The following is a 13657-nucleotide window of genomic DNA, read 5'->3' as shown; positions in this document are numbered from 1 at the left end:
TGCGTCCCGTCACCACAGCGCCGTCACTCCTTCGCGGCAGCGGCACTTGCCGCAGGGTGGGTTCCCTTGTCCCTATGGCTCCAGCAGCCCTTCACCAGGCACCGAGGTTAGATGGAGCAGATCCTCAGCCCAGAGGGCAGTGAAAGGCTCTTTATCCCATCTTGCCTTTGCCTGTTTGTTTGATCCCTCCCACAGGCTTTTCCTGTGCTTGGGGTTTCACACCGCCCGTGCCTTCTGCCCGGTCGTGCCACAGCCCTCAATCTGAATAGGGCATTTATCTAAATATATCCAGACACATCCCTGTAATTCCTTGTGAGTGCTGGGGGCAGCGAGGGATTCGGGACGCTCTCCTGACTTGTGTGAAGGTAATTCAGTGCTGTTGCCTTGCAGGCTGAGCCGAAACGGGAGGGCAGGCCCAGGTTTGTGCCTGGGATTCCTCCGGTCCTCTGAGCCGGCACTGGGAGCTGCGCACCGCCGCGTGATGCTGCCTCGCCACGGCCCGTAGGTGCCTTCACGCCTGGTTTTCCGAGAGGAGCAAAGGGATGGGACGGTATTAATGAGGGCCTTGATGCTCAACCAAGCTACGGACCCAGAGGAGAGGTGGGTGCGGGTTCTTTTGGAAACTGGCTAAACGCGGATGAATATTTTAAACGCTGTATTTATTCAAGCAGTAATGACATGCTGCTTTTTTTTGAGAGAGAGGTGTGTTTTGTCAAAAGCAAGTGTTCTGTTCCCAGTGTCGTGTGGTGTGTGGTGGTATTTCCTCCTCCCCTGTACTTTTCTTATTTTGGCTAATTAAACTAGGACGTTCAATTCCTTTTTTTTTTCTTTTTTTCTTGCCTTTTTAATATTTTTTTTTACATTTCACTGCTGTGCTGATTTACTTCAGTTTATTTAGTATTTTAAAATGGCTTCTATTTAAATGTGGAAGGAAAGAAAAATAAATCTGCTAAATATATTTCTATTCAGATCATATGTTGTGGCTTTTCTCTTTTTGAAGAATGAGGTCTAATTTTTGAACCTGAATTCACTTGGCACTACTCTTGGCTTCAGCAATGTTGGGTTTCCTTTTGTTTTAAACTAATTCCCTTTTTCCTACTGCTGGGCTACATTTAAGTCTGCATGCTAGCAAAGCTTTTATGCATGTGTTTGGTTTGAAACCGTTCATATGAGCAAAGTTAAGTACGTACATAAATATTTGCAGGTTGGGGCTCCAAGTGTGTTTCGTTGTGGTCTCTGCAGCACTACGGTCCTGAAGCTCTGCCAGTCCTTTTGCTTACCAGTTACCTGTCCCTGCTGCATCTGTGTGCATCTTCCCAAAAAGCTGCAGCACAACTTTTTGCTTTCATCTCTGTCCCTTGCTCTGGGAAGCTGGACCCTTGTTGGTCTCTGGGACAGCATGGTTTTCTTTGAGGGGAAGGACAGTTTCTGAATACTTGCTGGTTTTGGAAAAGTTAGAAATTAGAAAAGAACAGTAGGCTACAAAGCATAGTCAACAGCACAGGAATTTCCATACGTTTCTTTGCAAAGTTATATGCATATATATATATATATAATAGCTAAAGCTTTAATCTTAAAACACTCTAGGCTTGGCTAGAATATGTTTCTCAGCGAGGAATGCATGACTGAGAAACATGGAAAAACAGCTGGGGTAAAAATAGCTGAGAAAATAGAGTTTTATGTGGTTTCTGACACGCTGTGTGACTACCTTTTGTCCCTCAAGTCCCAGCCCTCAGAGCTGGTCTGGATGGGTTGTCTGAGCTCCTGGGACTTCAGGGCGCTGCGACAGGTCTGCCCGTGCACAGGAGCTTCCAGCAAGTGTCTGGGCGCGTAACGTGGCTGCACGCTTCTGGAAAAGTGTCCCTGAGGAAAGTGGACCGCGAGGCTGTTACTTATTTATCCCAGTCATAACACCGCTTATTTCAAATTCCTTTGTGCTTTATTGTTATTGCTTAAAGCTTCCTCGATTATAGCAAGCGAGAAAGAAAAATGCAGATGTTTCAGAGCAAAGGTATGAATAAAATCTCCTGCCTATAGAAACTGGGAGATGCAAAACCACAGTCCCTGCAAGCAACCACGACTCAGCCAAATGTCTGTATTAAAGAAAAGCTCTCAGCATGCCTGGTAACAGGAGACGTCACAGGAGGTCTGAGCTCTGGTGGAAACCTTAACTTTTGGCCACGCTGAGGTCACCTTTTCGAGTAAAACCTGCAGTGCTGAGTCAGGCCAGCGGCTCCTTGAATTTTCTGCTCCCAGCAAAACCTTCAAGTTCAGGGACTCGGTGGGTTGGTGTTCATCCTACTTGCAGCTGTAGGTTGTTTTTTTTTTGGGGGGGGAGTACTAAGGTTAAGGCCCACAGCCAGGTGCTGTGGTTCTGCCTGGTCCTTTCCCCCATCCTGGGGGCGCGCAGCCCCCTACCCATGCAAAGCAAACCCCCGGGCTGGCTCAGCACCTGCAGGATCCAACCTTTGCAGCGTAACCCTGGCAGCTCAGGGACCCCAGCCTGCCCTCCTTGCCCCCAGCTCTGCCCGGCAGCCTCCAGCCTCCCCCCCCCTCACATCCCTTGCTGCAGGGGTGCCCCAGTGCCCCCCTGCCCGCAGGGCAGCGCTGAACCTGCCCCTCGGAGGCTGGATCTCCTCTCATTAGCTGCTGTTTGCTGAAATCGGATACCTGGGGCACCCCAGCCAGCCAGCGGAGTCCCCTGGCTGCAGCTATTTAAAAGGACAAGGGCAGCCTTATAATTTCCACCTCTCTCCCATCCGTGTCCCTCCTGCTCGCAGCCCACCTTCCCTCCTGGACCCGCGGGGCCCCTGCCTGCGTGCGCCCCGGGGAAGGATTACCTGCTGAATTTGGGGGGAATTCGGGTTACCCGCTGAATTTGGGGGGACCCGGCCTTGCCAGGGAGCCTTGGCTCGGCCAGGGGCCCTGAGCCTGGCAGGCACCCCCTTGGCTCCAGACACCTTGGGACTGAAGGGGAAGGAGGCAGGAAAGGGCTTGGGTGCTTTGGATTTTTTTTTGTGTGCGTGTGTTTGCTCCTTTTGCCTTTTTTTTTATTTTTTTGGTAGTAGTAGTATTTTTTAAGAAGTAGACGTTGTTGTAAGCTGCTGGGACAAATGAATGCCAATGAAGGTGGGGCTGCAAGGAGACGTTGCACAGCCTCCCGCCTCGCCAAGTAAGTGCCCAAGGCAGCGACGCTGCGCGAGGGGCAGGGCTGGGGGGCACGCGGGGGCTCGGCCGCACCAGGGGACCCCCAGAGCTGAGGGCTTTGCCGTGTCCTGGCGTGGGCAACATGGACAAGAGGGACCTGCCTGACACCTTGGCTGCGCACGGTGGATGGGGCCTGGGGGGATCCTGGCTCGGTGGGGTTTTGCTGGAAGAGGAGAGGGCAAAGGGAGGCGAGTCCAGCACAGAGTCCACTCTCGCGGCACAGCTGGCTGGGTGGGCTTGGGATCTGCTTTCCTCTGCTGGACTTCACGTAAGGAAACTCCTTCCCCCCTCCCAGCCCCTCAGGCTCCAGCCTCCATCACCTGGCAGTGGGAGGAGAGGGGGTCTGGGGATGCCCCCACCCGGGACCCTTCGCTCCCTCCCCGTGGGAGCAGGACAGGGCGAGGAGGGGACCGGGGGGCTCCTGCGTGTCCGAGCCCCCTCCGTGGGCTCTTGACCTCCTCCAAGCGCTGTGCCCACGGGGAGAAGCCACGCCAGGTACCTCATACTGCGGGTCCATTGCCGTCCCTGTGCACTGGGCTGGAGCTGCTTTGGGCAGAGGGTTCGTGGCCGGGCAGGCGAGCATGGCCAAGCAGCCATCTCCATCAGCAGCCTCCTCCAGAGCTGGGCCTTCCTCCACGGAGTCACCCGCTCTTGCTCTGCACAGCCTGGAAGGGGTCTTGGGTTACTCCCCTGCAGCTCTTCTAGCCGAAGTTTCAATTTTTTATTTATTTACTTTGTATTATTTTTTGCAAGTGCTTCAGTACTACAGAGGAGGGCAGCAGAGAGAGGCAGCAGGGACATCCTTAAATAATTTTCATTTCTGAAAATCTGCCTTTTCCTCTTCTCTCTAAGTCCAGAGGAGAGATCTTTGAGGGGGTGGGAGGCACATCTGCACTGCAAATAAAAATAATAATTACAACCACCAACCAAACCAAAAAAAAAAAGTAACAGCTAAGAAAAAAAACACTTTCAATCAAGGATTTTGGAAACCAGGGATCACAGCAATTGTACTATTAATAAGGAGGAAAAAAAAAAAAAGAGAGGCAAGAAGTCCAGCAACCATGGGCCAGCCTGGCTTCCTAGCGTGTACTTTCTGTTCTCTCTCCTTTCTCCCAAGGTAATTGCAGTCTGCCGAGAGGGAGTTAAATGGGATTAAAAGATCTGTGTAAGCAAAAGGACCCAGAAGAGAAGGAGGAAGGAGTGAGCCGTCCGGGCCAGGGGGTGTCTTTGACACAGCTGAGCCCCTTAGAGAGGCAGAGAGCTGAGCTCCTGGGAAGGATGTACCCACAAACCGGCCTGTTCCCCTTTTTCTGATGGATTGCCGCAAAAATTGCCCGAAAGAGACAATGCACTAAACGTGATGGAGCCGGAATCAGAGCCGGTCTCCAGACTCAGAGCTACAGCAGCAGGCAGGGGGTGAGTACAAAGTCCTACTTCTCCCGGCGCTGGGGAAGGGCATCCCGGGGGGAAATGGGGTTTTGGGGGGCCGGGGGAGCCCGCGGGGTGCGCGCGGGGAGAACGTGCCCGGGAGGGAGCCCCGCTCCGCTCCGCTGTGCTCGGGGCGGCTGGGGATGGGGTGGGGGAAGACATTCCTGCTGCCAGGGGACGATGTGAAAACTCCTGGGCTGCAGAGGAGAATGGGCTGGGAAGCGGGGAGGCCACGCTGGAGCGGGAGGGTGGGAATGGGGCTGGGGTGTGGGGTTGGTGCTGAGAGAGCGCCTTGGTGAGGTGCGGAGCTGGGGGTCAGGGTGCTGCGGACGGCTGGAGGAACCCCCGCTTCCCAGCCCCGGGGAAAGGAGCTCCCAGTCCGGGAACTGGTCCCGGGGGTGGGCCACCCCGGTGCGGGTGTTGCACCCGCATCGAGATGCAGCAGCGGGCGATTCTGCCTCCCCGGGGTCCCCCCGGCACCTCCACCCTGGGCAGGCGCCGGGAGGTTCCCAGCCCCGCTGGGGAGCAGGCTGGGAACGCTGCTCCTTGGCCCTGCACCGCGGGACGGGGGCACGAGTACCTGGAGATCGCCACCGCAGTCCTCCGAAAAGTGGGAGAGCCATGGGGAGGGCTGGGAGGCACGTCCAGGGAGGCAGGCGGGTGCGTGGTGGCATGTTCGTGTGCTTCGTGTACGCGCGCACAAAGATATCTTTCTATCTCTGTACGTATAGAGACATGAAAAATTGCGGTCCACACCCTGCCTGTCCTCTTTCTCACGCAGCCGGGGCCAGCTTTGAGGATTTTCATTGTTAAATTTGTTGTTGTTGTTATTTTCCTGGGGACTAGCAAAGGGTTAAGCCCTCTGGTTGCGTTGTCGGATGTAATGATGATTTACCGACACTCCCTTGGAAGGACTGGGATTCTTCTGCCTGGCAGTTTGAAAAAGTTGTGTACAGGATCCCTGCGCTTCTGCCAGACCGGGACGGGCTGTGAGATGGGGGGAAAGGACGGAAATGGGGCAGGGGGATTTGGGGGAACCCCCCCCCCTTCCCCGCGTGCCCCCCGAGGGTCACCCCGCTCCCCGCAGCCGCCCCGTTAGCGCGGTGCCGGAGCTGGACGGGGATGAATGTGCAGTTTCCTTTGTAGGCTCAGCACACGCCTGCCCTGCATGCGTGTGTCTGTGTGTGTAAAGTTATGTGGCGAGGTCCGAACCGCTCCCAGAGCCTGGAACCAGCTCTGCTCGGGAAGTTTGTGCGTGTTTGTACGCTCACGAGGACCGAATTTCAGGGCTTTGGGGCTTTTTCACCCGGACGTGGCTGTGGTGTGTCTGGAAATGCTGGTGACTGCACTGTCCCCCCGCTGCACCTATTAAACACTGGGTGCTCTCTGGAGCCCCGTGCCTGCCTGGGAGCGTGCGAGCGTGGCTGTGTCACAAATGGAGAAGTCGACGGGAGGACGGGGGAGCAGGGGGACGAGGACTGCTCTGGGGCACCCGGAGCAGCACTGCGAGGCGAGGGGCAGGGCCGGGTGCCGGGGAGACACTTGGCACGAGGCGAGGTCCCTTCGCGCTACCTTGGGAGCACGACGGTGAAGTTATCTGCAGTCATGCTGCAAGAGGGGACAGGGGGACCTTGCTCGAGCCCCAGGGCACGTCGGACCCCGCTGAGGCCGGGTCGAGGAAAGGGGCGCCCGGCGGGGCTGCGTGCTCGCAGCAGGGCTGGATCTGCCCTCGTATCTCTGTAACCCAGGCTAACGCCGTGCGAGGTGCCACGGAAATCTGCGCTGTGGTCTCTTCTGGTGGCTCAATATGTGCGCCTTTTGTTCCCAGGATCTGCTCGGGGTTAAATACCTTGCCAGCGTGCTGCTGATCCGTTCCCTCCTCGGCAGAGGTCGCTTGCTGCCCTTCGCATTATCTCCCGATGGGCTTTTCGGTGCTGGGCTCCCACTTGCCCGGCGGAGCTGTGTGCGCAGCCCGCCGTCCCCACAGCTGGGTGTTCCTCTCGAAGCCTGGAGTCTCGGTGAGGGTCCCGGGAGCCAGGAGCTGCTTACCAGGCCACCCTGGTGCCACAGAGCCTGCCTCGGCGTCCTGAGCATGGCGCTCCTGAAGGCAGCCCCTAACGGGAACCTCCTGGTGCCGTCGCTCGGGGCACTGGGTCCCCAAGTGTCCCAGCACCCCTGCGGCATCCTCTGGAGCGGGGCTGGTGGCTGGGAAGGTGCCGGGCTGCGGGACACCCCTGGATGGGAACGGCAGGGCTGGCTCAGCAGCGGAGGGGAAGCAGCTGCAGAGCACGGTGAGGGAACCGAAGCCTTCTGGCCCAAGCAGCCAAAGCCTGTAAAACCAGGAGAACACAAACCTTTACAGGCTTTGCAAACTTAAAATGTTCTTCCTGATCGTTTCTGTTGTTGCGTTTTCAGTGAGCACAGGCTCCCCGATACCACAGAAGGTTTTGCACTCTGCCATTCATTGAATGTGTCCAGCCCGTAGCACTCGTGCCCTTTAGCTGCATCTGCACCACCCCAGCTCCTTCCAGCCCCGGCGCTGCATGCTGGCCCAGGAGAGGCTGGTCTCCTTCTCCCGAGCCTCAGCTCGCCCTGCTTGCTGCTACAGCCCTGAGTGGTGGCTCTAATGCTGCCTCGGGGCTGCCTGGCGCACCCGCTGGGTGAGGAAGGCCCTGCATGGTGGTACAGCACCCGCCTGGTGCCCCTGGGGAGGATGGACCGAGTGGCAGGGCAGCCCTGGAAGGGATGGAGCCAGCCAGCTCCTGTTTCAAGGGGAGATGATGGCCCTGCAGGCAGGGCAGGTGATTTGGGACAAATTAGGGCAATACTGGGCAAACGGTACAGGTGGGCTGGTACCGTGGGGCGAAGAGGAGGCAGCAGCACAGACTCTTGGAGCTGTGTCCCAGGAGGAAAGGGCAGCGTCATGGCTGAGGTCCTGTGCCCAGGTCCCCCTCTGCTGCCACCTCGATGTGCCACTCTAACAGAGTCCCAGCTTCATCCCCTTTCTGCTTTGGGCTGCGGGGATAAAACTGCCATGCTTCAAAACATCACGTTACGTTGCGTTAAAGACTAGGGGACACCCAGGTCTTGCAATAACGAGTTGTATGAAATTTCTAAATAGAGATTTTATTTCTTTCTCTCTCTTTCTCTGCCAGTTTGTTGGGGGCATAAGTAGCAATGATGGACACTTACTGAAGTGCAAATGGAAACAATGGGGAATTCTATACAGCTCTGCCAAACCCCATTGACAAAATGAAGGAATGCAAAGGCATTTGTTGGAAGGACAAAAAAGGAGTTAGATGACAGATCACGCTTAGCACTTCTGTTTGCCGAGGGCTCCAGTTACTAGCTGCGGACACAAAGGGCAGGGCCGCAGTGAGTGCTGTCACTTCGCACGGCAGCAAAGCCAATAACCCGGGCAGTGATGGTGAGCAAAAGGAGGCCAAGCAGCACGTTGTCAGGAAAGATCCCGTGTTGTGGGAAGTTGCTGGGGGGTATCTGGAAGGGTGTTTGAGTCATCCCAGCCTCATCGGTCGGTCTTGCATCTAGCGATGAGGAAGCAGGTTGTCAGCAGCAGGAGCTCAAAGAAGCAATGAATACACGAGCTCTGGTTCCTGGTTAGGAGGACAGGGACCGGCACTTCGAACCCCATCAGCCCTTTGTCTGCAGGTATCAGCATAAACCCTCGGAAGAACAAAATGAGGTAGCTGCAGGAGGGAGGGTTGGCCACGCTGGTGTTTCGTCTCCACATGCTGTGTACGGCAGGTCTGCATTACCCCCATGGAGAAATGCTACGTGGAGCTGTAGGCACTGGGGAGCAAATACCAGGCCTTTATGCACCCACGCCTTCCTTGTGCCTGGCTGATCAGCCTGGGCTTGAGTCCTGCTGCAGTATCACTGCCAGGCACCGAGGTCCCTCCCCTCTGTGCCTGTGATTCCTCCCTTTCATCAGACCCCGATGGATCATTCTTCACTACCAGGGGCCTCCTCCTGAGGAAGCAGTAGCTTTTTCTGGTCCACAATTGCCAAAACCTTGAGATAGACCTCTACAGGCACAGCTCTCAGTCTGTTTTCACCCTGAATTAAGATGAGATTTGGCAGAAATGGCACTGGAGAAAGCCTGGGAATCTGGGGGTTTGCACCCACGTTCCAAACCCTGGGGCAGGGTGGAGCGATTGGGATGTTCAGGACGTTTTAAAATGACCATGGAAACTTATCTATCTGGACCATATCTGCTTGTCTGTTTTAACCCTTTTCTTAAAACAAGCAAACAAACAAAAAAAAAAAAAACAGTGTAGGTGCTGAATGGAGGTTAAAAGCGAATACAATTTCAGTCATCTCAGACGCGTTCCCCATAGCATGCTGAGTTTTTCAGCAGAGCTTGGGTGCACCAGACAAAATCTTTGACTGGAGGTATAAACCAATATCTGGTTAATACTGCCAAAAAGGGGTCTAGCACAGGACTATGCAGGGTCAGAACAGGGACATCTCATAATGATAGGTTCCCATCCCTTTCTCCTGAAACTGAGGGGGTGAGAGAAGAAATACCATAGTTTCCAGAAGCCCTGGAAAGAGAGAAGTCTGTTGTGCAAAGGGTGATCTAGTATGAAATGAGATTTCTACCTCAAAAAGCTGGGAGTGGAATCAATTCTATGGTGCAGTTTAAAATCTCAGTACGTAGGCTGTGATTTTTGTTTCCTGTTGACTGCCAGAACTGCTTGGGAGTCATACAAAAAGTCACCTACAGTCATGTGCACGGGATCTTAAACAACATCTATATTTTCTCTTGTTAAGAACTCTTGTTTGATCTACAGCTAGAAATGTAGACTTGCCTTCCTTGAAAAGCAATTTTCAGCATCCAGCTGGCTTTCTGGTCTTTTGGACAGGAAAAAAAAATACACCTGAGTGGAGGAGAGTGCGGGGGGAATTGTTTTTCCACTCTGCAAGAATGTTTGCAGTTACAAAGACATCTTGCACTGTAAATGAAGGCAAAAAAAAACCCACTGCTTTGGGCCCTTGTAACAATTTGTTCGGCTTTGACCCATCATCTACTCAAACAAGATGTAAAATAATTTGGACTTCCTCTTTTCGTTTTTTTTTAAAGCAAAACTTTTAATTAAAGAATGCTGAAATTGTGCCAACCAATTCCAGAAATTGTGAAGTGTAGAATTAGCTGATCAATAAGTGTTTTACAGATTGCTTCAGCTTTGTCAAACTTGCACTTTTTTATCAGTAATTTCCGACCAGGTTTGTTCTTGAGGTGTTGTATTGCTCTTGTCTTTAGATTCATCATAGTCCTTTTTTCCTCTGTTACAGAAGCCATTGGCTGTCAGGTAAGAACTGATACGTTCAGCAGGATCTTTTCTTTACTTTTGCTCTTGAGGCTGCCACCTGAATGTGACCGTACTGGGGCTGGGAGCAAGACACGCTCTGCACAAGCCACATGGAGCAGTGATAACTTCTGTAAGCCCCCCTGCCACAACTTGCTGCTGCCAGAAGTCTGATTTTTAATATGCATTAAGAAGATAGCAAGTGAGTCTGCAAGCTGAGAACCCAGGGCAGAGTTTTGCTAATTAGTACACTAATTAGCAGTCGTGATTTCAGCAGATCTCCAGATTGGTTCTGAGCACCGCGTGCAGGGACCTCCAGGAGGTGCCAGCCCCAGCAGAAGTGGTGCCAGGACCTTTGGGTTGAGTTTTGTAGGAACTCCTCGGGGTGTTTTTTTCTAGCTGCTACCTGCACACCCCTGATTCTCACTGGGGAGGTGCTGAAGTCACCTCCAAGTCTGAGAAGTGATGCTGACAGCCTTTGCACTTCTGTCCCTCTCTGTTGTCTCTTGCTTTCAACCCTGGACAGATCCCTGGGGTCTGCAAAAAGTAACGAAGCAAAATTGCTCTGGAGTCAGTAGCTTCAATTTGCTGTAAAGGGAATTTGTGTCTCCACTGGAAAACTTTTAGGGTTCACGTGAACCTACGTCGTAGGTGTTTAGGGGCACTTCTTCGCCTAGTAACTATAGCAGTGGGTTCCTCATTTGGGTATTCATAAGCCCTGTGCAATAAAAGAAATGAATGCCTCTAGTGGGTGCCTCTTGCTAGAGTTACTGTGGAAATCACCGCTTGTGGGAAGAAGCAGAGATAAAGGAAAGGTGCGTTTGATAGCTCTATAAAAGGAGAAAAGTCTTCCTTTACTATTGCTACTCAAACTGCTTATGCAATCCTGTTGCTGCAGAGTTGTAACGGAAAAAGAGCCTGCATTATAAAATCCTGCAATAATTAACAGCCCCATCAGTCACAGGTCTGCCATTTGGAAGCTGCTTTTGCTTTTTCCATTAAGTTGGTAAATTTTGCCAAAGTGTTTTTCTTCAGCGCTTTGGCACTCGGCCCCGCTCTCAGCTCGTACAGCATTGGCTGCGCGAGGGGTCCAGGAGCAGGGCTGGGGCCAGCTGGATCCCGTGCTGTGCATTCGTCTCCTTTATAGCCCCGGCGGTGTCACTGGAATGGAATTACGTGCTGGATTTTCCCTAAGGCTTGTTCTCCTTGCTGTGTTGGTCAACAGGAATTTTGGATGCAAGTTTGGGTGGTGAAGGTTCTCCCGCACCCCTCCGAACGCAGGTGGACTTGGGTTAGGTGTGTTGTGTGCACCAGGGTTTGTACAGAGCTGGACAAATCCAGTCCTCGACAGAGAAAAGGTGTTATTAATGCTTGGGTCTTCTGGCTTTGGAGCTGACGTTGTGTTGGTTGCCCCCTTCCCCTCGTGCTCTCATCGGGCAGTCGAACCCCGTTGCTGGCACCCGCTGCGGCCTTCGCTCCGTGCGCATGTGGGAGTTGAATCCGCGTCCTAACACTGTGATCCTTTGGAGGTGAGCACAGAAATGTAGGTCTTCTGTAAAGGGTATTTTAGCCTCTTTTAAGTCATAAAACGGTTTCAGCTAGAGCTGGCCATGAGGAGTCATCATAATCTCTCTGCCTTCCTACTCCCCTTGAATGAGCAGGGCCAAGAGCTCTCCTGCACGCAGCCGTGTCTCCAGCCCCCAAGAGCTGTGTCCCATGGGATTTGATAGGCAGAAAACAGGCACATCACCCCAGCTGGAGGTCTCCTGAGTGCACGGAAGGTTTCCTGGTTAGCATATAGCTGGCTAAAGGACTCGGAGAAAGATTTGGCTACTCCACGCCGCTGTTCCTTCGTGCGTAAACTAAAGCAGGCCCAGAGCTCCTGAAATGTGCAGCCCAGAGTCAGGGTAATGGAAACAGCAAAAGAGTGATGTGCTTCATCTCATTTTTTTCCCAGCCGATGTGGGGCCACTCCAGTATTTTGTCCCTTCGAGCCTTAAAATATTAGTTAGTGGCTGGATTCCTGCATGGATTTTTGCATTCAAGGCCAGGTTTCCCTGCTGCTGTGTAAATCACAGTGGCTTCGTTTTAGCTGTGGGAAAGGGTCTCCTGCTCTAGGTGAGGATCTGGCCCAGGGTCTTGCATTGTCTCAGAGGATATTTTTTTTAGGTAAAGCTGAGACTTGATGGCAGGAGAAGAGTGGTCTCTAATCCCATTTGATAAATGATTCCTCTCTGCCAGATCCAAAGAGAGGAGCAAGCTCCACTTTGGCATCGCTTTGCAAACCCCACTGTTCTCACTGGCTTGGCTGAAGCAACCGGTGGGTGTCCCACACTGCTTTCTTCTGGCCGAGGACTTTCTGTAGTTTACTTTTTTTGTACTCAGTTCCTCCAGCTGCCTGATGCCCTTGCTGATCGAGCTGTTAAATCTCATCTCTCAAAGACAAGGGAATTCAATCTCCAAACTTTCCACTGACCATTTTAAGTGAGCTTAACCAAGGAGTTTCCTATGTTCGTTATTTGGCTACAAATCAAGGAAGTTGGCGGGGGAAAGGGGGCTTCAGCTGCCTTTCTGGTAAAACTTTTCCTCTCTGCTGCTGTTTTCAATGGCACTCTGAGGCTTAAAGTTTAGCTAAAACAGAAAGGTTTGCCCAGCTCCTTCTCAGACATGAAGGAGTCTGCAAGAGCACTGCGCTTGGGAGCCTGCAGCTCTTGCTTTCTAAAACTTCCTGCCATACCAAACTAATGAGAAAGTCATTAGTGGCAATGGCATAGGGTGCAGAATGGCTAGAAGTTGTCCTCCACCTTTGTGTTGGTATAAAAACAGGAGTCAATCCCTGTAGCATTTTACATGTTCAGAATATTTTTAAGTACTTAGTAAAGCAACAGGACTCCGATCTTGTTTGCTGAGATGCAAGGGCAAGCAGTCTGTCCCTGAGTGGCAGCCCCTTTCCTACCTGTGTCCTCACAGACATGCACATGTACTGCTGGCATGTCTTTTGGCCTTCCCATCTTGAACTATTTCTCCATCCTGTTGCATTTCTGCTGTCCTGTCCTAGGCAGGATGAGTGCCAGCAAGCAGCAGTAGTGAAAGGACTGCTGACCTGGCACTGGGGATGCTGTGTCTAAAAACACCGGTCCGGTCCTCGTTCAGGATTTGATCAACAGCCTGTAACGCTGGTGGGAAAACCTCCCTCTGAATTCGGGGGGGGTTAGAGAACTTTGAAGCAGCAAAATGAAATCTCAGTCAGAAGCAGGCACCGTTCTGCTGAGCACCCGTTTCCTAGAGGCGTGTGAACACCGCCGTTGACTTCACTGGACTTGTGGTCCAGGAGAAGGCCTTTAACAGGGCTGTTTTCTGTTGCTAACATTGTAGAAACTCATTATTTTTTCTTCTTTTCCAATTCTAGGGGATTCTGCTTTGTCTGGACTGTGTTATGTTTCAGCTGGTTCCTGGGATTCACACAGGGAAATTCTGAAGGTAAATTGCACTTTTTTCCCCCCTCCTTTTTCAAACAAAGTAAGAGCCGAGGACTTCTGTATCAGTTTAGGACCATCATTTAATAATGCTTGAGCCTAGTGCACAGAATTAAGTGCATTTACTGCTGATCGTTGCAGTGATCCACATGATGTAGATGACACAGTTAACAGCTGGCAAAAGAACCGGGTTTTTACAGGTGATTACGTGCCCCC

The 13657-nt window shown here is 52.6% G+C and overlaps 1 protein-coding gene and 1 long non-coding RNA gene across 10 annotated transcripts in view; one reads left to right on the top strand and one right to left on the bottom strand.

The window, feature by feature from the left end:
* The window catches only part of COL27A1 (collagen type XXVII alpha 1 chain), a 198499-nt gene that overhangs the window by 43174 nt on the left and 141668 nt on the right, over positions 1-13657 (top strand). For 4 of the 8 annotated variants that reach the window (XM_066980818.1, XM_066980819.1, XM_066980816.1 and 1 more), the window contains 3 exons: positions 391-600; positions 4325-4623; positions 13375-13445. In XM_066980818.1, the coding sequence (XP_066836919.1) occupies positions 4568-4623; positions 13375-13445 (127 nt within the window). In that variant the 5' untranslated portion in view covers positions 391-600; positions 4325-4567. Of the gene's footprint in view, positions 1-390; positions 601-3036; positions 3173-4097; positions 4624-5505; positions 11495-13374; positions 13446-13657 lie in introns of those variants that run through there. The other 4 variants (XR_010826088.1, XM_066980822.1, XM_066980820.1 and 1 more) reach the window with 3 other exon arrangements.
* LOC125181437 (uncharacterized) lies at positions 1191-5429 on the bottom strand. Of its 2 annotated transcripts, XR_010826089.1 has the most exons (3): positions 5216-5429; positions 3707-4101; positions 1191-1863 (listed from the first exon to the last, which is right to left on the bottom strand). It is a non-coding gene; the product is annotated as an uncharacterized lncRNA (long non-coding RNA). The 2 variants fall into 2 exon arrangements; XR_007160385.2 differs by lacking the exon at positions 1191-1863 and having other exon boundaries at positions 2316-4101; positions 5216-5424.

The sequence above is a fragment of the Anser cygnoides genome, chromosome 20 (genome assembly GCF_040182565.1).
Source record: "Anser cygnoides isolate HZ-2024a breed goose chromosome 20, Taihu_goose_T2T_genome, whole genome shotgun sequence".
NCBI classification, from domain to species: Eukaryota; Metazoa; Chordata; class Aves; order Anseriformes; family Anatidae; genus Anser; species Anser cygnoides.
Note: the sequence above shows the minus strand (reverse complement) of the source record. Positions and strands in the feature narration are given on the sequence as shown.